The 24,306-nt window shown below is 37.0% G+C and overlaps 1 protein-coding gene across 1 annotated transcript in view; it reads left to right on the top strand.

The window, feature by feature from the left end:
• Positions 1-413: 413 nt before the first annotated feature.
• Positions 414-24,306, top strand: part of LOC131395109 (5'-3' exoribonuclease 2-like) — a gene marked incomplete at its 5' end in the record, with an annotated part of 36,883 nt that continues 12,990 nt past the window's right edge. The window contains 10 exons of the mRNA XM_058526905.1: positions 414-538; positions 2,830-2,965; positions 4,479-4,586; positions 4,678-4,767; positions 5,445-5,517; positions 10,074-10,157; positions 11,364-11,461; positions 12,102-12,181; positions 13,557-13,613; positions 20,065-20,162. Coding sequence (XP_058382888.1) covers positions 414-538; positions 2,830-2,965; positions 4,479-4,586; positions 4,678-4,767; positions 5,445-5,517; positions 10,074-10,157; positions 11,364-11,461; positions 12,102-12,181; positions 13,557-13,613; positions 20,065-20,098 — 885 coding nt within the window. The remainder of the gene's footprint in view (positions 539-2,829; positions 2,966-4,478; positions 4,587-4,677; positions 4,768-5,444; positions 5,518-10,073; positions 10,158-11,363; positions 11,462-12,101; positions 12,182-13,556; positions 13,614-20,064; positions 20,163-24,306) is intronic.

Below are 24,306 nucleotides of genomic sequence, written 5' to 3'. Positions count from 1 at the left end.
TTTATATACATATATATATATTTTTCCCCTTACAGCTTTGTTAGTTAATTGGTGGAAAGTGATCACAAATTCATAACACGAGGGAACCACCAAAGAAAAAAAATGTTCAAGTCCTATAATTAAAAAAAAAAATCTATGAAATTAAGTTTTTCTTATTTCTTCTGAAGCAGTTTTTACCCTAATGTTCAAATTCTTTTGAGTTTAAGCGTAGGAGGCTTGGTACTATATTATTCTTTTTTGGAGAGGTGGAGTAGGCCAAGATCAGTCTTTACACTTTCTAAATATATTTACCATATCTATTTAATAGCTTTAAAAAAAATGTATTACTGTGAAGCATGGTGGTAACAGTAGTTGGATGTAACTTCTTATGTGAAATGAATAATTAAATCCTTCCTCTGTAATGTCATAATTGTCTACAGAGTCCTTCAGTATCTCCTAATACGAGTTTCACTTCTGATGGCTCCCCATCTCCGATAGGAGGAATTAAGCGAAAAGCAGAAGACAGTGACAGTGAACCTGAACCAGAGGATAATGTCAGGTGAAGCCATTTGTGGTAGCACTTTGTTAGCAAATTCCTGAAATAGATGCAGTCTAATTAATGCTGTTTAGCTTAGAGCAGCAGTGCCTTCAGATGCTTGCCTGTGATCTTTTTATCCACCAGTAATTAATGTGGAGGGTTAGGATAGTCAGTAAATTCCAGTGAGATGTGTAAGCTATAGCTGTTAATCCTAAGTATCTAGATTAGTATGCATGCTGGTTTTGTCCTCCAAGCCACTTTTCCCTCTGAGACCAGGCACTAGATCAGCTAGACATGAGGTGTTTAGCTGTATGTGATCTGAATGTTACTGTTATGAGATTAAATTTTCAAGCTGCTTAACCCAGAAAGTTCAGTTACATTTGGTTACTTGATATAGTTTGTTTTAATCATCTCAATTGAAAAGTTTCTTCTTTAAAATGAAATATGCAAAAGGCTTTCGGTTAAGAGAGAAATGTATTTTTAAAAACCACGAACTTGCATATGCACAACTATATTTCATGACAGAGATGTTTCCCGTTAGCTATATACTTCAAATTTATAATAGGAAAATTGGATTCTTTAATTTATACAGAAGTTTGAGATCATTATATAATAAGATTAACAGCTTCTTGTGTGATTAAATCTGGATTTGAACCCTGGGCTCAAGTGCAAAGGGCCAACAACCTCAATAATTGTAACTCATTTAGAATTTTGCAAAATGATTTATTTCAAAGTTAAACAGTAGTGGTTCACAGCTCATGCTTCTTTTATAGGATGTGGATGATGTGTTTGTATTTATGATTAGAAACTTCAGAAGTGTGATGTCTGGTTCTGTATTTTCCCAACATCTTTTGATGTCAGATTCAGAGATCTGTGGTGACTTGTGATTGAGCATTTACCTGATCTGAGTTTTTATCCTCTGCTTCTGCAACTCTTGGAGTATATTTTTTGTTTTACCATGTAGCCATCATGATCAATATCAGCTTAATAGTTAACTTGATTTTTTTAGTACTTTATTGTTTAATTTTGGTGCTGCAGATAATCAAAGTAGAATTGCTTCTATCAAGAAATGCTTGGAGTTCTTAGCATTTATTTCATTAATAGTTTCTGTAAAATAGTGATATTCAACATTATGGATAGAAGATATTTCTCCTAATTGATGTTCTGTAAATCTTTTGCGTGGGGGCAAAGTTAAAATCGGCATGGTGTAGGGGCCGGCACGGTGGCACAGCAGTTAAGTGTGCGCACTCCGCTTCGGCAGCCTGGGGTTCGCAGGTTCAACCGCTTGTCAACCCATGCTGTGGCGGCATCCCCTGTAAAGTAAAGGAAGATGGGCGTGGATGTTAGCCTAGGGCCAATCTTCCACAGCAAAAAGGGGGAGGATTGGCATTGGATGTTAGCTCAGGGCTGATTGTCCTCAAAAAAAAAAGTAAATAAAAAAAATTGATATGGTGTATTCTGAAACATGACTGCAATTAATTAGTAAGATCTGGCACATGGTAGAGAAGAGCCCTTAATGGAGAATCATCCTGATGTTCTTGATCGTTCTTGATTTTTTTTTAGTATTCTTTGGCATCTTTAAATCTTTCAGAGATTGAGAAATGAGTACTTAAAAAAATAAAAAAATATACTTTGAGTGAAAATGTGGTTTTTCACATTGTATTTTCAGTGATTAATGAAAATTTAGTGAATTGATGACCTCCTTCTAAGTTTTACCAGAACGTGTGTGTGTGTGTCCGTGTCCTTCACTTATGCCAGCAACGCTTTGCTGAATGAGGGAGAAGGCCCAAGGATAGGGAGAGTAGGTATATACATAATTTCTGCCTGGCTTCTAGATTATTCTTTTTTAAAAAAGTAATTTAGTTGACTTTCTTTGTGTAATTTAGATATACTTTAACAAACTGAGGAACTTGAACTATATAAAATATCTTCAGTATTTGCCTCTTAAAATCTAGTTTTAGAATTGTTCTACAATCAAAAAAACATGTAAAACAGTATGAAAATCTGAGCAAACATGTGTTGTGTATCTACTTTAATAAATGGTTATTCTCTTTTTTTTTTTACTGTAGTTTTGTAATGATCTTTCTAGAATCAGTGTTTGAGTTTTTAACGTTTAACTATCTTTAAGTTGATGATAAATCCTGTGAAAGTGGACTTTTTAGAAATAATTAAATGAAGCTATGTTAATATTACTGTTTAACTCATTTACATTTTACCTGGATATTAAGTGTAAATTGATTTGGATGATAAATTGCTAGCTAGTTACTGAAAGTGTATTAATTCAACATGAACTGGCTTTGCCTGATTTTTAGGCTTTGGGAAGCTGGTTGGAAGCAGCGGTACTACAAGAACAAATTTGATGTTGATGCAGCTGATGACAAATTCCGTCGTAAAGTTGTACAGTCTTACGTTGAAGGGCTCTGCTGGGTTCTTCGATATTATTACCAGGTACAAAATGAATATTTTCCTCTAAATCTCTAGTTAATCATTTTAAGAAAATAGTTATTTCTATAATAGTGTGTGATGTTGAGCTATATTCTGAAATTGAACCCAGACTCATATTTTCAAGCTTCCTATAAAGAAATTCATTACTTTAAATAAGATTTGTTTGTAAAGCCTTTGAAGCTCCTTAGGTGTTAATATATAAACGAAGCTAATTTTTGTTATGCTAAAGAATTTCAGCATTAAATACTGTGGTTGAGAATACTTGGTCTTTAAAATTATTAAAGTTTATTGTTTTGTTTAATTGGAATAAAAAATAACAGAGTAACTAATACACAGTCGCTAAATGACTGAACAAAGGACAAAAGCCTGGAAAATAACTGGTAAGAATTTGAAAGGAATTTGAATGATACCATTTCCTCCATATAGTGTAGTGATGTTACATGAAGTGCATTCTCATTGGCGTAATCTGTATCTGACTTAAAGCTTTTGATAAATGAGATGTCAGATTGGTGAGAGATTAGGCGGACATATAGGGGATTGTAGCACTGATAATACCTGGTTTTGTGCTTGGGGAGTGAAGCAAATTTGATGTGACTTGGGAATAGGTGAAGTTTGTTGGAAAGTAGAAAGTAATTTAATACACTAAGTATCAATTGTAAAATATTCTCATTTCGTGTTTTACTCCGACCCTCAACATTTTTCTCCCCAAAGCTCCCAGTACCTAGTTGTATATCCTAGTTGTAAATCCTTCTGGTTCTTCTATGTGGGACACCGCCTCAGCATGGCTTGATGAGCGATGAGTAGGTCCGAGCCCAGGATTCAAACCGGCGAAGCCTGGGCCGCTGAAGTGGAACATGTGAACTTGACTGCTGTGCCACTGGGCCGGCTCTGACCCTCAGGATTGTAATTCACTAGGCACAGAGTCAAAACTCATTTCAGGAAGCCTTCTCTTTTCTTTGAGTATAACTTACTGTTTTTTCTTTTTGATTGGTTTACTTAAATATTTTTAAAGTAAAGAGAAAGCTGTCACATGAAAATATAATAGGGAATTGTAAAATGAAACTTTTGGCTCTTTTATGCTCAGTCACTCTTCTAGTGATGTCCCTTACCCACCTGTACACTCAGTGAGTGTCAGCTGCAGTTGTTCTTCATTTTATGTGATGATAGCAGCTCTCGAGTTGGAAAGAAATGTCACCAAACACATTTGAAGGATAAAAGTCTTCACCAAATTGTGTTTGTTAATATAAAGTTTGGTATTAACTACTGATTATTAAAGATGCTTTGCAGTATTTTTTAAATCAAGGAGCCGTTGATACGAAGTAAAAGTTTAGATTTAATCCAAACATCTTTTAGGACTCATGGAAAAAAATTAATATATGGAATATATACCAAAAGTCATATGTTTTATCAGTAGAATATTATAGGTTGATAGTTTAATTTTTTTGTCTTTACCGTGTCCATCGTTAACATAGATTTGTTTTTGTTGTTGTTTTTTGTTTGTTTTTACTGATTTTAGGGCTGCGCTTCCTGGAAGTGGTATTATCCATTTCATTATGCACCATTTGCTTCAGACTTTGAAGGTATTGCAGACATGCCTTCTGATTTTGAGAAGGGTACTAAACCGGTAAGCTTGAGTATTTAGAGCCACAACATTTGTAGAATTTTGGCTTAGATAAAAATTGTGTCTTATCTTAAATTTTTTTTCTTTCTTGCAGTTTAAACCACTGGAACAACTTATGGGAGTTTTTCCAGCTGCAAGTGGTAACTTCCTACCTCCATCATGGCGGAAGCTCATGAGTGATCCTGTGAGTGTCTTAGTTTTTGAGTGTGTTGATAACTGGATTTTTGTCGTACATTTTGCTAGCACTAGTCACAATTGCTTTTGCATCTTATAGTTACAATAGTGAAGTCCAGAAACAAAGTAAAAGTATTTGGATTCTTCTGTATATTTTTTACTACTTTTTTTTCCCTGCTTTCCTTGGTCATCAGTACCCTACCCAGTAAATAAAATTGATATGTGTTTGGGAGAAATTCTTGTAACAGTCACTTTGTTCTCAGCATACCTGTAAGTCATTATTTTTATTGGTTCCAGCCATGTGTGGTGGGTACCAGAGCATGAAGGCTGGTTTACCTGCAGTCACCGCTGCATGTGTTTTGTGTCCTAGCTAGAAAGAGTGACACCCAGCTGAGAAGTAGGAATTATTAGAGTTAATAAACTCTTCACTGTCTTGGGCCCACAGTCGTCAGTTCTAAAATTCTTTTATAGTAAGGCCTTTTTATTTTCATCTTTTAAAATAAAATTGTTAATTTTGTTTTTACTAGGCCTGGGATTAGTGACCTGATATCTTAATAACATTTTTTAAAAGGAATGAAACTTCATTTTCTTATCAGGCCTGATAACTCGAATGAAAGTTGTATCAAATTCTTTATAACAGAAATATGTGACTTTTGTTTTGAATCTTTGCTTTTCTCCCTGATACAGGATTCTAGTATAATTGACTTCTACCCTGAAGATTTTGCTATTGATTTAAATGGGAAGAAATATGCCTGGCAAGGTAAAATTTAGACATTATTCCTTTTTGTTAAAATAATTTTCTCCTTTTGGTAAACTGTAAGCAGACATGATTTATGGGATGAAAGAATTTCTGTAAAAGATAAGTATTTTAAAGATTATATGTGAAATTTTGATATTTTTTCATCTAACCTGGGATTAGCAATGATTAACAGTAATTTTAATAGTAGCATTTTGATAAACAGTAAATTGAGTTGAAATAGATTAATGCTTATATCTTTTGTCTCTTTTGTGATTAATTAATGGGATGTGGGACATGCTCCTTCCATCAGTAGCTCATTGACACCTTGTGAGGTTGCTGAGAGTTGTAGAAACATGAAGTGTCCATGTGGAGATTCACTTATACTCCATGGAAACTTTTGAAAAAAGTATTAGAAATTTAGTTTAAATACTTGGCATTAATCATTACTTAAAGTTTATTTATTATTTACATATCTATTTTCTCATTCCTTCTGTTCACAGATTTTGTAAGAAAGACAATATAAAATTAGTACTAAATTTAAGGTACTGTTTATCGCTCACCAAATGTGTGATGATGACTGAATGTAAAACACAGTGGAGAAGTCTCTCACACAGTGAGCCAACGATTATTTCACACCTAAGCCCCTTTCAGCAAATTATTTTAACCTTTTCTTCCACCATATATTTTTCTAGGATAATAGGCAGTTTGGTAAAATCATGTTTTCACTCTTTTTCCTTTATTATTCCCTGTGATGCAGATGACCAGTAAAATGACTCAAAGAGAATTGTGGCACAAAGGGGGATAAATAATAATTTATAAATTGAAAATCATTATCTTATGAGATTTTAGGGTTGACTTTTGGTTATGTATAACAGAAATTTCATATTACTTTAATGGAATGATAATGAGAATCACAACCTATTGATTGGGGTTGTGTAAGTGTTGTGGTCATATTTTGTTATATGTAAGTGGATTGGGGCCTTAGGTTGTTTTTGAACGTGTTTTGTGGAGGATGTTTTGATTAAACTGGAAGGAGAAGAGACATAGGAGAATGGGAGGCAGTAAAGTAATAGTATAAATACATAAATAAGTAAATATATTTATGTAAGTGTTTGTTAAATAAATCCTTGCCTGGATTTTTTAAATAAATAAGTAAATATATAAGCATGCAGATGACTTGCTGAGTATATCAATGTAGTATAAATCATCCAGAGGAAAAGGAAGGCAATGCACAACAGTTAGAGTTTCTCCACATCCTTGCCAAGATTTGTTATTTTCTGTTTTTTGATAGTAGCCATCCTAATGGGTGTGCAGTGGTGATCACTGTGTTTTTGCTTTCCGTTTTCCTAATGATTAGTGATGTTGAACGTTTTTTTCATGTGCTTATTGGCTGTTTCTGTCTCTTCTTTGGAGAAATATCTATTAAGTCCCTTGCCCATTTTTGAATTGGGTTTTTGTTGTATTGTAGGAATACTTTATATATTCTGGACACTAATCTCTTATCAGATATATGATTTGCATGTATTTTCTCCCATTGTGTGGGTTGTCTTTTCACTTTGTTGATAGTGTCCTTTGATGCACAAAAGTTTTTAATTTTGATGAAGTCTAATTTTTGTTGGGCTGTTTGGTGGTGGTTGCCTGTGCTTTTGATGTCATATCCAAGAAATCATTGCCAAATCCAATGTCATGAAGCTTCCTCCCTGTTTTCTTCTAAGAGTTTTATAGTTTTAGCTTACATTTAGGTCTTTGATCCATCTTGAGTTCATTTTTGTATATGGTATAAAGTAAGGGTCTAATTTCATTCTTTTGTGTGTGGATGTCCATTTTCCCAGCACCATTTGTTGAAAAGACTGCCCTTACCCCATTGAATGGTCTTGGCACCCTTGTTGAAAGTCATTTGACCATGTATGTGAGGGTTTATTTTTGGGCTCTCTATTCATTTGGTCAATATGTCTGTTCTTGTGCCAGTCAGTACCGAACTGTTTTAATTACTGTATCTTTGTAGTAAGTTTTGAAATCAGGAGGTGGGAGTCCTCCAACTTTATTTTTATTTTTTAAGATTGTTTTGGCTATTTGGGGTCTCTTGAGATTCCAGATGAATTTTAGGATGGGTTTAAACTCAGACCTTTAATATTTCTATATTTTTATGTGTTATATAAATATTTTTATTTATTAGACTGTAGCAAGAACACATCTTTCTTGAGGTAAAATTTAGTACTATTAGGAGATAGTCATTTCTGCATATGTCTTTAAAACTTATCGGAAGTCATGATAATAAGTAAGTTCTTGTCTAAGTTGAGTACATCTTATTTTTTTTTTTTAATTTTTCTTTTTTAATTTATTTATTTTTCCCCCAAAGCCCCAGTAGATAGTTGTATGTCATAGTTGCACATCATTCTAGTGGCTGTATGTGGGACGCGACCTCAGCATGGCCAGAGAAGCAGTGCGTCGGTGCACGCCCGGGATCCGAACCCCGGGCCGCCAGTAGCGGAGCGCGCGCACTTAACCACTAAGCCACGGGGCCGGCCCAAGTTGAGTACATCTTAAAATGATAGAAGATAAAATATATCTGGGTACTTTTTCAACATTTATTGAACATATGTTCTTGCAATGTTGTGTTTTCATAATATTTGCTTAGTATGTATTAAAGGAATGTAGCATAGTCATTTCAAACACTGTATTTTCTACATAAACAGAGAATTGAAGTAATTTGATCCAAGTCACACAGTGGCAGCACTGAGATCTGAACCTGGAGAGTATGACCACTGTGTTTACCTAAGTATTACCACTACTTGGGCTGCCTCTGTGTTGTTGAGAGGATTGAATGAGCTAATGCTTGTAACGTAGTAAATCAGTGGGAAAAAAGTAGGAAAAAGTAGCTGCTGTTGTCATTTTTACTGTCAGCTCACCCTCAGGCACGACCATTATCACATCTGGGTGTGAGACAGTCGTTCCTCCCCTGGCCAGGAAGACTGGTTTGTCTTCCTTAAGCTTAAGCATAAGCTTAATAACCTTATTACTGTCATTAGCACTGCAGGTTGCTGACTGTTTGGAGTTAGATTCTGGAGTTGATATTGAAGGAAAGTCTTTCTGATGATATGTTTAAATCCTAAATCTAGTATGTAGAAAACAAAAGCTAGATAATGTAGTTTTGCATGATACAGATTTTGTTAAGTGTATGACTAAATAAAACTTGACCACTGCCTAGGTCTTTTCTACATAAGTGTTTACCGCTAATTGATAAATAGCCTTACTCAGATGATGGATGTTAATAATCCTTGAAATCACTTTTTGGACCTTCAGAATTCACACTAGAACCTAGTTTCTTTTTAACTTTAAAAAATCTATATATTCCCCTACTAGGTAGTCAAATTGAACATGTTTCCTAATTTTGAAAATATGGTAGCTAAATAATTTAAAGACAACTTTGGAAACCTTTCATTTCTCATCATTTTAAGGGGGACAGTCACCAATACAGCAGTTTTGAGTGGCAGTGGTTTCAAAATTATTTAGCTCTAGTCAGCATTTCTCGTTATTTATCTTAAAATTTTTATTTAGGCAAAATACTATTTATAATATATATAATAATATACAGCAGAATATATATATGCTTCAATAACTTTGCATGTTTTTGTAGTAATAGATAATTGTATTCCAGTGTGATTCTTTGAAAATTATGTGTGTAGGTCCAAAGAATGACCTTAATTCCAGCACACTCCAGAGGACAGTTTTCAGCCTAAAAATGAACAGCCACTATTCTACATGCCCTCCCGGGGACAAAGTTATTTAAACAAGTCTAAAAATTTTTTGTATATAAATTAATTATTAGGTTTTTTTTTAAATAATTTTATTTATTTATTTATTTTTCCACAAGGCCCCAGTAGATAGTTGTATGTCATAGTTGCACAGCCTTTTAGTTGCTGTGTGTGGGATGCGGCCTCAGCATGGCCGGAGAGGCGGTGCGTCGGTGCACGCCCGGGATCCGAACCCGGGCCGCCAGCAGCACAGCGCATGCACTTAACCACTAAGCCACGGGGCTGGCCCTAATTATTAGGTTTTAAAATGTAAACAGAATACTATGCAATTTTAGAGCTGAAAGAGACGTTCCACATATTCCAGTTGAACAGATCTTCTGAGTATTTTGGTTGAATGATCTCTTTTTACAAAAGAAGAAACCAAGTCCTAGAAAGATAAAGGGATATGCTCAAGCCCTTAGGAGATTACTGGCTTGCCCGAAGACATCCTAGTAAATAAGTAAGGTGAGAACATAGACACATAGACCGGTGTCCAGGTGGCCACTTGTTCATTTAATTTAAAAATTTTGTCATCAGAGAGTAAAGATTCAGCAAACATGGTTTTCCATATGAACCCTTTTAAAGATGGAAAACAAATAGAATTTTTTCTTCTACCACCACGGGGAAGTACTTCTATCTGAAATTTGGCTAAATAGAGTTCAGTTCCAAAATGTTTTTATATCAGCAGCGAAATTCTACTAGAAATGTTTATATGGACCAACGGTAGTTGAAATTTAGGTGATCCTAATAGCTGTGCCGCTTGGTGTGCATTTGTCTCCCCAGGTGTTGCTCTGTTGCCGTTCGTGGATGAACGAAGGCTGCGAGCTGCCCTAGAAGAGGTATACCCAGACCTCACTCCAGAAGAGAGTAAGAATCATACTTCCACTTGGTCGACATTGAGTCTGTGTAATAGAGACTTTACATTTCCTTGTAAAATTAGACCTTTTTTTTCATTTGTCAAATTTCCCATAAAGGGGGCATAAATCATTGATTTTATTTCTTTATGACAAAAGTTGACTTTGCTTCTTAAACTTTATTATCCATAAGTTGCATAGTAATTAAATAAAATTTTTTAACTTACAAGTGTTTGTTAAATTTATTAAAAAGCAATACTTCAAGAATATCTTCTGACTTTTTGATTCTTTTTTTTTTTTTTTTTTTTTTTTGGTGAGGAAGATTAACCCTGAGCTAACATCTGTTGCCAGTCCTCCTCTTTTTGCTGAGCACGATTGGCCCTGGGCTAACATTCGTGCCCATCTTCCTCTACTTTATACGTGGGACACCTGCCACAGCATGGCTTGATAAGTGGTGCATAGGTCTGCGCCCAGGATCCGAAACTGTGAAACCCTGGGCCACCAAAGTGGAGTGTGCTAATTTAACCACTACAGCACCCGGCAGGCCCAAGACTTTGATTCTTGTATAATATGCATACACGAAAGTATTTTTGCATGTTGGGAGGGTGTTATTAATTTCCTCCATCTCCCTTCTTCCCTTCATCCCCATCAAATAACAATAACTTTGCTTGAAAGGTTAGGTTGAAACAAAAGCATTTGCCCTCACATTGGTAACTTGAAATGTTATTTTACACAAAAAGTGGCATTTTGTCATTAATACTGACAGTTAAAAGTATTGGGAAATTGTAAAGCTGGGCTTTGTTGGAAAATTTATTTAATACTAGTATAATAAACCTATAGAAATAATTATGAACCATCCATAGAATAATCTTTGTCATTAGATGATGCAATTTATTTGTATTTCCTCAGAGAATGTCTATATGTTTCTTATAGTAAGAAATTAAGTTCTGTATAAATAAGAAAACTTTGTCCCTTATCTTGCAAGACTATATTCAGGTATCTTTTAGGGATAATTTTTTCTGATAGTCATTGATCTTCGAATCTTTATTGTCAAAGCTTTGTTTCTTCTACAGAGATGCATCACACGTTTAGGTGTATTATTTTTTGTAAACTTTATAATTAAGTTTTTAAAATTTAGGTGCTTCCTATTTTACTCTCATAAAAGTTGCTTTTGTAGGTATAATTGTTAGATCTTTATTCTGTTCTTACTTTCCCCCAGCTAGAAGAAATAGTCTTGGAGGCGATGTCTTATTTGTGGGGAAACATCACCCACTGCACGACTTCATTTTAGAGCTGTATCAGACAGGTGCCACAGAGGTATGGTCTTTTTTGCCATCATGAAGTGTTTTCAGTTAGTATAATTATTTGGTTAATTAATTGAGAATGCATTTAAAAATTTTTGGTAAAGTAGAAAAAAATTTACCATTTTAACTGTTTTTAAGTATATAAAATTCTGTGGCATTAAGTCCATTCACGATGTTGTGCAACCATCACTGCTAACCATTTCCAGAACTTTTTCATCTTCCCAGATAGAAACTGTATACCCATTAAACAATATTAAACAATACTTCTCCATTCTCCGCTCCTCCCAGCCTCTAGTAATCTCTCTTCTATTTGCTGTCCCTATGAATTTGCGTCTTCTTGGTACCTCATATAAGTAGAATCATGCAATATTTGTTCTCTTGTGTCTGGCTTATTTCACTTAGCATAATGTATTCAGGGTATATCCATGTTGTAGCATGTGTCAGAATTTCATTCCTTTTATGGCTGAATAATACTCCATTTTGTGTACATATGCCGTTTTGTTTATCCATTCATCTGTTGATGAGAAGTTGGGTTGTTTCCACTTTCTGGCTATTAAGAATAATGCTACTGTGAACATCGGTGTCCAAGTATATGTTTGAGTCCCTGATTTCCATTCTTTTGGATATATAATCAGGAATGCATTTTTCCACAGCCAGTGGGTGTACCACCTGAACTATGTCATGGGATTCAAGGAAAGTTTTCTTTGGATGAAGAAGTCATTCTTCCAGATCAGTAAGCATTCATTTGTGTATAATTGGGTCAACTAGGAGGAAGTTTAGTTAGCATCTTTTTCCTTGTTGCCTAAATGTTTTATTTTCTAGTAATAGTGAGGAAACAAAATAACAACAACAGAAATCTGCTGGGCTAAAAAAGACTTGGCGTCAAAGCCCAGCTCTTCAGCATAGTAGCTCTGTCAGAGCTGTGACATGTCTGAGCTGTGACATGTCTGACAGAGCTACTATGTTAAAGAGCTGGGCTTTGATGCCAAGTGGAGGGAACCCATGAGGTCCCTAGGGAGATCCACAAGGTCAAAACTATTTCCATAATAATACTAAGATGTTATGATCTTATTTCCTTTTGTTGCTCTCTTTCTTTCTTGAGTGTACAGTGGAGTTTTCCGGAGGCTAAATGTAATGTGATATCTCAAGGGACTGAATCAGAAGCAGATAAGAGAATCCATCTCTTAAGATAGATATCAAGCCAGATATTAAAAAAATTTTCAAAAATGTAAAACAATGACACTTCTCATTTATTTTTGTTTTACTTTGTAAAATAGTTTTTCATAAAAAAAGTTATGTTGACTAAATATCTGTGTATGTTGTGTAATCTATTACTGTTATCTTTAAATTAGTATTTTTAAAAGATTTTCAGATTTCTTAATTAATTTCTTAATTTTCAATTAAAATTAACCTTAATTTTTAATAGGTAAATACTGATTGACATAACCAACATAAACAAAAGCTCTTTGAGGTCCTCAGTTTTTAAGAGTGTAAGGGGGTTCTGAGATCAGAGTTTGAGAACTGCTGCTCAAGGGTATATATCGAGGAATAGAATTTTGCTAATGAAAGATGTATCTTCATCTTTTCTGGATAATGTCGGGTGGTTTTCCAAAGTGATTACGCTATTTTATAATTTCAGTGACTGTTTGTGAGAGATCTCGTTGCTGTACATTCTTGCAAACCCTTGAAATTGTCACTGCCTTAGTTTTTGTCAATCTAGTGGATGCCTATTGGCACCTTGTGGTTTACAGTTGTGTTTCTCTGATTCCTAATGAAATTGAATACCATATGGTATATTTATTAACCGTTTGGTTTTCCTCATTTATGAAGTACCTATTCTCTTTTTCTATTCACTTGTCTGTTCCCCCAACCCCTCCTCATGGTTTGTTGGTATTCTTGACAAATTCTGGTATAAGCCCTTTGCCCATAATAGTTTTCTGTTAATGAGCTTACAAACAAGGAAGATGGGGTCCTTTTTTAAAGATATAAATGATCATATTTTGTTGGTGCATTTTAATGATTTCTCTTTCCTAAAGCAACATCTTCCTTCCACTTAGCAAAAAGGTTACAATTTACGAATAGATAATTCTTCTCTTCTTTCTCTTTAGAATAGCGTGTTCTCCTGTTTCCATGTTACGGGATCTGACACAGAATGCTGCAGTCAGGTCAGTTTTCCAAAATACGTGACAGTCGCCCAAAACACAGCTCTGAGCTTGCAAATAAGTTTAAGAAGACCTCCGATTCACAAGGAAATGGCAGCGATTATTCCACCAGTGCTTTGAGATTGGAGAGTCCCTGTATTGCAGACCTCAGAGCAGAGCCTCTTGACTTTAAATTATGTGTATGGTTAAGGTTACTGATTTAACAAGCTTGTTTCTCAGCTTTCTGGTTTCCCCTGACAACTTCCAATTCTTCCGGGATTAGGAAAGTGGGAGGTAGGAAGTAGGAGTTTCTAGGGATAGTTTGCTATATAGGAGCAAACAGACCTCTACACCCCAGAGGCCCACACAGCGGCACTGTATTATAACAGGTTGTTTTAATTATGTTATAGTTGTGGCCCTGCAGAGTTTAAAAATCAGACTGTTATATACTTGATCTTGGTTAAGTTGAGATAGAATGAATTTGTGGAAATTTTTATCAATAATTATTATAAACTTAAAGGGCTAATTTCTGCTATCTGAATAACTTATTTATAGTTCATTTCTTCAATGGTAATAGCATTTTTTATTGAGCAAAAATAATGTAAAATATAATATGACTTTAGAATAAAAATCAACAAACTTACCTACTCATTTGTGTAATTATTGTATATAATTACTAATCTTGATGGCAGAGTTTATGTTGTCATTTTCTTCGATCTTTAGGCAAGACTAAGGCAAACACATTCTAGTAATTCAAGTGTTTCATAAAAGCCTGCTTGGGAAGGCTGTTTCTGAATCCTCCCTTCCCACTCATTATTGCTTTCACTCTCAAGAAATAGTTTAGATTCTACTTAGATTTCTCATTGTGAAGTATAGGCATATTTATTTTCCTGTCTTTAATGGATGTAGATAGCAACTGCGATTCTAGGAAGTCTTTTATTTCAAGAAAACTGGGGAAGTCGGAAGATCTTCCTAGATGAGTTGCTGTTGTTTATCTTCACACACAGTTGTGTTTATCTTCACACACAGTTGTGTTTATCTTCACACACAGTTGTGTTTATCTGGACGCACAGTTGTGTTTATCTTCACACACAGTTGTGTTTATCTTCACACACAGTTGTGTTTATCTGGACGTACAGTTGTGTTTATCTTCACACACAGTTGTGTTTATCTTCACACACAGTTGTGTTTATCTTCACACACAGTTGTGTTTATCTGGACGCACAGTTTGTCCTGGCTCTTTGCGTTTGGGCTCTTTTGTTGAGGGTGGAGTTCAGAATTGCAGGCTGTGCTCCTGCACCGTCACGGACAGTCTGGCTCTGACAGGTCCAGTGTGGACGCTGCCTGTTAATGCTTGGGGTCTGCGGCTGGCAGTGGTGCTGCGGCCCAGTGAATGCCACTGCTTCCCTCTTTGGATTGTCACTTGTTTGCTTGTGCTCCTCAATTCTTCTGCATGTTTTCGAGGGCCTTCCTCCCCAGCCCTTGGGAAATGGTTAATTCTACTTAACTTTCTAATTAGTTAGAGAGACTTGCCCAAGGGAAGAGTTACAAAATGGACAGATCCTGGAGTTTTTGTTTGTATGATGTTATTGTTGTTGGTTTTTTTCCTGAGCCTGAAGGGGCCTTTGGTATTATTTGGCGTCCACTGTGTTCACAAGATAGTTAAATTTATAAAACAAATCCCAGATCTAGGTGCGTATTGAGGTATACATTGAAAATAACTTCATAATAAAATTGATCTGAGTTAATTTCCGAGATTTGTGAAAGACCAAAGTTAACTTTTACTTTATGAGGGATTTTCAGTGTTTTCTCTGAGGGGTAATGTTGAGGCTGAGATCCAGTTTACTGCAGTTTTTTGTGTGTTTGTTTAGAGGCTTGTACATCCCAGTGTTGTGTTTGCTTTATAAACGAAAATCTGAGAATGCAGCCTCCAGTGCCAATTGCCAGTTATTTCTCTCTATTTTGACTCCTGGCATTTTTTTCCCTTCTCTGTTTGCATATGGTATTCCATTCCATATTTGAGAAGTTGTTTCCTCAGGTTGAATTTAGGTGGGTTCTTCCCATTACATTAAGTCTTATCTGTAGTGTTGAGAAAGTATATTATAGACGTTATTGAAGTGTCTTAAGTTCAAAGAAGGATCCTTAGAGCATAGAGTCGGCTGTAACCTAGGAGATCTTTTTTTCTCTAATTCTGATTCCATAAATCATTCAATGTGTTAGTAACTCCACTTTGAATAGAACTGAGCTATCTCCCTTACTTTTCCTCACCCTGCTCTTCACCATTGTAATTTGCTTAGACATAATATTTTTAGAATAATTCTTTGTTAACTTTTAATATATAAAACCTGCATATGATTTTAAAATTACAGAAAAGTTATCTTCCCAGTGCAGCAAGCACAATTTTCTGTTCATCTGGAGGAGTACACACACGCGCACACACATACACCCCTTTGTTCTACCTCAAACTCACTACTCCAGACTGACGTCTTTGTCCTGTGCCCGTCCCCAGTTCTCCTTGCCAATCTCTCCTTTGTGTCCCTGGGCCTCCTGTTTCCCCAGTTGCCCAGACTTGGGAGCCCATTATATGCTTTGGCTTCTCGCTCTACATTACTCCCTTTATCTACACCACTGTTGTGGAATATTTTTTTCTTTCAACTTATTTTTCAGATGTGGCTCTTCCCAGTGAGCCTGTGTTGTGTTTTCTTCTCCTGAATGACTGTAGTGACCTCGCAGCTGCTTTATTTGAGTCCACCTTCCCCCTGAGTCTATTGGCTTATCTTTCTTAAACACTACTGGCTCTCGGAAATCTTTGGTTGCTCTGTAGTGCTGGTGGAATTACACTCGTTTGCTTTTTCAAGGAAGGCCTTTTATAATTTGGCAGAGCCATAGCTCTGTGTCTGAATCCCCACAGTTCTTCAAGGACACTTGTTCCTTGCTACCCAGGTGGATCCCTTCGGTATCCCATTGACCTCTATGCCTTCCTCCCATTGTTTGGAATGTTCTTCCCCTTTGTAGCCTTCATTGCTTTTCTTATCTTCTAAAAGGTAATCTATAATTTGTGTCATCTTTATATTTGTTATTTTCGTCAGTAGCATTGTTAGGTTTTTCTTTTTCTCTCATAGCACCTAGCATAGTTTTAAATCCATGTAAAAGCTCATTTGTTCATAGTGTTGCAACCAGTGTTTGCTAAAGTCTTCTAAGAGCCTAAACTTATTTCTTCAGAGGAGTATTTTCAAACTTTCTGTATTCACCTTTGGATGAATCAGGCAAAGGATAGAATGTTTCATCTCTTCAAGGAGATTTTTAAAAAATGTAATGTGTATGAAGATAGATTTTTTAATATAACCATTACTGCAGTGTTTGTAAGGCTCATGGTTGCCAAGCAGATAACTCAGAATCAGAAGCCTGAAGGAGGTGGAGTACATGAAGTCAGTAGCAGACTCGATGATTGAAAACACTTGGGAGAGTTGAACTTTCAATGCGTGTAATACTTCATAGGACGCTGAACTAGTTAACCTCTTCTGATAAAATGTCGAAAAATACATCTTAAGTCCTATAAAACTCTTTAGGTGTTTTAAAACTTCAAGTCTATGAATTGTGAAATTTTCCCTGCCGGAACAGCTTGCCTTGGTGTTGCTGATGTAGCTTTAATCGTGGAATGTATCTGGGAAAGGTAGAGTAAAAGTGAAACTTGATATTTGGAATTTTCTGCTTTCTTTGTGAAGTGTGCTAGTACTCTCAAACAATAATGGTACTTAAAATAGCATTTCTAAGGATAATTCTTAAAGTGAATTGAATCAGAAAAAGGTGTCGTACATTCTATTCCTTTTCTATTGAGACTTGCTACAGTATTTTCTTACTAATAGTGTTTAAAGTGCCACTTGTGATACAAATAAAAGCACTGTTCAGTTTCCTTATTTTCAACCATGCTTAGGTTTTAAATTTTTATTTATTTTGTCCTGGGTGTATTTATGAAGACAGACTCCTTTTAGGTTGAGCCAGCAACTGATCAAAGAAGAATCAGTAAATATATATGAACTGTTCAGTACTGCCTCGGATAAATGTAAGATGCTTAAGGGATACTAAAACGTATGCAGTATGTTTCCCATAAAAATAATTCATAATTAGAGATGCATTCAGTGTTTAACTACAGTGGCCACACGAGGTTCATGATGGACAAGAATGTGGTTGGATGATGTCTGGTAGGTAGTCGCCTGAGGATTCAGTAAGGTATCATGAAAAATTCTGGGAATAAGTGGAGTGAGGCTGGGTTATGAAGGACCTGGATAGATTGTCATAGGCAGTTTGACTTGATGTAAACTTGGTTTAGACCATTTGTTGGTTATTGAATTTGAACAGCACAGGGAAATTTTAAGAAAATTCTGAATGCAAAATATATTAGAATTGCAGCGAGAACTAAGGTGGAGATTAGCTAGAGTGCACAAGAATGGAGACAAGCAATCCCAAATATAATTAAAGGCTCTGAATAGAATAGAATAGAATAGAATGTATACCAACATAGTTAGATAGAAGTAGGAATCCACAGATTTTTGCTAATTCAGAGGAGAACCTCAGACTGGGAAGAATGTTTAGAGTAATGATGAGGACTTCAAGTGCTTCTAAAGACTATCACATAACACTATATATTTAACAGTGTACATGAGAGTAAAAACAACACAAAAATTCTCATTTATCAGAAAAAATAATTTTAAGTTTTAAAACATTTAGAAAGCATTATGTATTCAGAATGCTGATGCCATTCTCATGAGTGGATAGGATTTAAGATGAGGCACCTTTCTTGACATCAGTGAATTGGCCTCCTAACACTGTAACTAATCTAGAGAAATTTATTTAATTTCTGTTTATATGGAGACAGGAGTTTTCTTTCTCTGAATTTCAATAGGATGACATTTTCAACCACTACTCGTGCTGCTTTTTCATGTATAAAATGTGTGTGAGAGGTGGGGCTGAATGAGAGTTTAGATAACCTCTACTACTCGATAACACCCCAGAAATTAATGATTCCATCTATATGATAGTGTACATTTGAGTGGTAATTCAGGGAACTCACCTGCTTGCACTTTAAATGCCAAACCATTTCCTCCTGACTCTCTGATATATATATATTTTTGTATGTGTGAGGAAGATCAGCCCTGAGCTAACATCCATGCTAATCCTCCTCTTTTTGCTGAGGAAAACCGGTTCTGAGCTAACATCTACGGCCAATCCTCCTCCTTTTTTTTTCCCCCAAAGCCCCAGTAGATAGTTATACATCATAGTTGCACATCCCTCTAGTTGCTGTATGTGGGATGTGGCCTCAGCATGGCCTGAGAAGCGGTGCGTCGGTGCACCCAGATCTGAACCCGGCCGCCTGTAGCAGAGCACGCGCACTTAACCGCTAAGCCACGGGCCGGCCCCTGACAGTCTGATATTGATGATAGGAGGAAAAGCCCAAGAAGATGAGTAAGTTGCTTCGTGTTGTGAATACAATGATTTAGGGATGCAGCAAAATTTAGTTGAATGAGAACAGCTTCCAGAAGTAGGCAAATCTGATACTTACCTAATTCACTGACTAAGAATTAATCACAACCACTTTGAGTCTCGGTTTCCTCACCTGTTAAGTGGGGACACAGGAATAAACCCTATTTCAAATGCGGATACTGAGTGTCAAATGGAATATTATATACAAAGTGTTTAGCAGGGAGCCTGGACATACGAAACGGCAAGTGAGAACTGCTGGCACCACTGCTATTCATATTATGGATGTCAATATTAATAATTGTAATGATGATTGTCTTAAATAGTTTTCTGTTGTTGTCTCTTGATTTCCCATGGAGAGAGGTGTACACACATTTCCCCATAAGCAGGAGTTCAGCACCCCACTCACTGTGTAGGTGTGCCATATCCATGGGGGTTGAGCCCTGCAGACACAGCCACAATCACAGCTGGGGTCCCATAGCCAAAAGGATACAGAAGCCTCTTCTTGAGTCTTTTTGTGCTGGTGTACTTGGCCACTTTGAGGTTCCTAACGGTGAGGAGGAGCTGCTGTCCTTCAAGGAGCATCCAGGCAAAGGAGGCCAAGTAGAGCTAGTGCAACACCCTTGCGATGATGGAGCACAGCACCTGGAGGGGAGGGGAGAGTCACTGGAGTGCTTGATGGGCACAAAGAGCACACCACCTTGTACTCCTCAGGGCTGTCTCAGGACACATTTAGTGGGAGAAGTTTGCTTAGCCTTCTTTGAATGTCCTTCTTTTGTTTAGATTTGTTGGCAAATAAATCTAGGATGTAATTTTATTCCCACTGTAGCATCACATTTGAACTACTGAAGAGAGATATAAACTTAGAAACATTAAATTTACAAATAAGTTTCACAATTTATATTTGTAACTATAAAATATTGACACAGGGCAAGGAAAGTATTCAGTGTGTTAGAGGTTTAAGAACTAAAATAATCCCCGTTGTCTGCCTCCTTAGGTGGGCTGGCATTGAGTCTGAAGTCTTCTTCTAGAAAGACGTGATTCCTGCCCCAACTACAAAGGTTTACAAAAACCAACTCTTCTGGAAAACTTGTGGCCAGCTAATCGCCCTGTGTGTCTCATTCCTATCACACTTGATCATTGTTTGAAATGTTTCATTTATTATTTTCCATGCTCTCATTCCCACATGACTCCATGTTTCCTCAGCCCAGACCCAACCACTTTGTGCCTCACTTCCCTCAAAACTGTTCCCCTGGCCCTGTGAATTTCCTGCCACATCTTTACTGAACTCTCCTCCAGCTCCTTGATTTTCCTCAAATCTGATTCTCCTTTGGAGATGCTACTTCCCCTGCATCTGTCTTAAGTAGATATCTCTTCCATGTAGACTATGCGCCTTAGGGTCTAAAAGTGGGTCAGTTCTCTTTTTACTCATTAACACAATTTCCTGTCTATTATTCCTGCACAGAAAATCCTGCCATCCAGCTCCAGCTGTGTCATCCTTCACCCTTTCTTATCCTTGGCACTTCCTAATTACTGAGTGACTCCTGTTATGCTTTTACAGTTTGAGTGCCTGCCCAGTTTCTGCCATTGTCCTGGATAAATTCAGTATCCAATGCCTTGGCTTCTAAATTTCTTGACCTCTTACCTACAATGATCTACATTTCGCTTTGAACGCCTAATTCCACAGCCACACCATACTCCTTGCCATTAAGGTTCAGACCTTCTTCTTTCTAAACTTGTCCTTCCAGGTTTTTAAACGTGCAGTGACACCAAACATCCTTGTTCTTAAACTTTGCCAAGACATCGGGCTTGATCCTTGTGCTTTCTCCACACTAGTCTATTCCTTCTTTTGTTCATCTCCTTCCCTGTCTATCCTAGACCTCAACTTATACTGCTTCAGCCAGTCTTTGCAATTATATTCAACTCCCTTGCTTTTTTTTTTTTTTAATTTTTTGTTTATTGCAGTAACATTGGTTTATAACATTGTAAAAATTTCAGGTGTACATCATTGTACTTCTATTTCTGCATAGATTACATCATGTTCGCCACCAAAATACTAATTACAATCCATCACCACACACAGGTACCGAATTATCCCTTTCACCCTCCTCCCTCCCCCCTTCCCCTCTGGTAACCACCAATCCAAACTCTGTCCCTATGTGTTTGTTTACTGTTGTTATTATCTACTACCTAATGAAGGAAATCATATGGTATTTGACCTTCTCCCTCTGACTTATTTCACTTTGCATTATACCCTCAATGTCCATCCACGTTGTCACAAATGGCTGGATTTCATCATTTCTTATGGCCGAGTAGTATTCCATTGTGTATATATACCACATCTTCTTTATCCATTTGTCCCTTGATGGGCACTACAATGAGATATCACCTCACGCCCGTCAGAATGGCTATAATAAACAAGACAGGAAACAACATGTGTTGGAGAGGATGTGGAGAGAAGGGAACTCTCATACACTGCTGGTGGGAGTGCAAACTGGTGCAGCCACTATGGAAAACAGTATGGAGATTCCTCAAAAAATCAAGGATAGAACTACCATATGATCCAGCTATTCCACTGTTGGGTATTTATCCAAAGAACTTGAAAACACCAATTTGTAAAGGTACATACACCCCTGTGTTCATTGCAACTCCCTTGCTTTTTAATTCTTTTATGAAACTCAATTGGTAAAACTCTATTACCAGATAAGCCTAACTGTCTGCCTCCTTTATTCCGATTAAGATACTGCCTAAGAACTAAAATAATGTATAGTTTTTTATGGTCTCTGACTAAAATGTGTTAACGCTGTGTAGAAATTCTTCTACATTTCCTTCTTCTTTTCTGTTTTTTGTTTGTTTATTGTGGTAACATTGTATAAATTGCAGGTGTACCTCATTATACTTCTATTTCTGCATGGATTCCATCATGTTCGCATGTTCACCACCCAAATACTAATTACAATCCATCACCACAGACATGTGCCTAATTATCCCTTTCGCCCTCCTCCCTGCGCCTTTCCCCTCTGGTAACCACCAATCCAATCCCTGTCTCTATGTGTGTGTTTGTTGTTGTTATTGTCTACTACTTAATGTATGAGATCATACGGTATTTGACCTTCTGCCTCTGACTTATTTCACTTTGCATAATACACTCAATGTCCATCCATGCTGTCATAAATGGCTGGATTTCTCCATTTCTTATGGCTGAGTAGTATTCCAGTGTGTATATATACCACATCTTCTTTATCCATTCGTCCCTTGATGGGCACTTAGGTTGCTTCCAAGTCTTAGCTATTGTGAATAACGTTGCAATGAACACAGGGGTGCATGTATCTTTACGCATTGGTGTTTTCACGTTCTTTGGATAAACCCAGCAGTGGAATAGCTGGATCATATGGTAGTTCTATCCTTAATATTTTGGATATCCTTAATATCCATACTGTTTTCCATAGTGGGTGCACCAGTTTGCACTCCCACCAGCAGTGTATGACACTTCCCTTCTCGCTACATCTTCTCCAACACTTGTTGTTTCCTGTCTTGTTGATTATAGCCATTCTGACAGGCGTGAGGTGATATCTCATTGTAGTTTTGATTTGCATTTCCCTGAGAGTTAATGATGCTGAACATCTTTTCATGTGCCTGTTAGCCATCTGTATATCTTCTTTGGAGAAATGTCTGTTCAGGTCTTTTGCCAATTTTTTAAATGGGTTTTTAGTTTTTTTATTGTTGAGATGCATGAGTTCTTTATATATTTTGGAGATTAACCCCTTATCAGATGGTTGGTTTGCTAATATCTTCTCCCAATAGTTAGGTCGTCTTTTTGTTTTGTTGGTGGTTCACTTTGCAGTGCAAAAGATTTTTAGTTTGATGTAGTCCCATTTCCCCAGTACCCTCCAAAGTGAAAACCTCATTTTTGTTCTCTCTCCTGCCTCTTAGTCTTGCTTGGGTCCCCCTGTCTGTTTTTAGTCGTGGTTCTTCTCTTGGGCACCTTCTTAAATGCATTTAGATATTATCAAGTCTCTTTCATTTTACTAAAACCAAATACCTCGCTGGTCTCAAGTTCTGCTCCAGGTTCATCCCCGTCTCCTCCTCCCTCTTCAAGTGTGCTGCCTTCTCCTTTCCCTCTTCCCTCCACAGCCCATTCGGTCCTCAGCCCTCCCCCAGCGCCGCCCGGCTTCTGCCTGACTACTGCTCTTCCGCAGCTTCCACCAGACCCACCAACGGCCACTTTTGGGTTTGACCATAGAAACTTTTCACGCTTTATTGTCTTGAGCCATTGCAACATTTGACACTGAAAACTCTTCTCTCCCTGGCTATGCTATCTCTATCTTTTTTTTGCTTTGTTTTGCCTGTCCTTCAGAATTTCATCCTCAATACCCTTCTCATTCTGCGTCATTATTCCCAAGAGTTTTCATCCTCTCCCTGGTTTCCATTACCTCCAGTTGGTGTGCTAATTATTTCCAGGTGTATTCTTGCCTGAGCACTAGATCTATAGAGAGGAATTGTCCTCTAACCACTTCAATTTGGATCTGCCAAGGATATCTCAACATGTCTCAAAGGGATCTGATCTAATGAGCTCCTTACACTGTATTCTGTGAACAGGACAATCATCCATCCATTCCATTGGCCAAACCTGCATTCTGGGTGTCACTCCTGATAAATTCCCCAACCTCATCCTCCACATCCCAGCAGTGAGTAAGTGCTGTAGATTCTGCATCTTCTCTCACACTCAAATCCATTCAATTTCCTTCTTAGTTGCCACCACCTTAGAGCAGTTTTCAGCCTTGAACATTTCTCTACATTCTGTTTATTCAGGTTTAAAGGCTAAGATACCACACAATGCCCAGAACACCTGGAAGGTGGTATTGCCTCCTCCTCAATCCCAGCATATATTCCGTGTTAGTGGCTCTCAGAGTATGGTCCCTGGACCATCAGCATCAATATGACCTGGGAGCTTGTTGTAAATATAGGTTCTCAGACTCTATGCCAGACCTACTGGATCATAAAACCTAGGTGTAAGGCTCATTTTTTCAAAAGCCCTCTGGATGAGTCTGATGCATGGGAAAGTGTGGGAATCCTTCCTCTAGGTAAACTGAGCTACCTAAGGTTACCCATATAGGTTGAGACCCAGCTCACATCCAGGCCTTCATCAGGTCTCTCTGGAATACTTTTTCCTTCTACTCACTAACTTCTTCCACTAACTAAAGGACACAGCTTAGACATAAGTTCCTTCAGGGAGTCT

This window comes from Diceros bicornis, chromosome 31 (genome assembly GCF_020826845.1).
Source record: "Diceros bicornis minor isolate mBicDic1 chromosome 31, mDicBic1.mat.cur, whole genome shotgun sequence".
In the NCBI taxonomy this organism is placed as follows: domain Eukaryota; kingdom Metazoa; phylum Chordata; class Mammalia; order Perissodactyla; family Rhinocerotidae; genus Diceros; species Diceros bicornis.
This window is presented reverse-complemented; position numbering and strand designations above follow the sequence as displayed.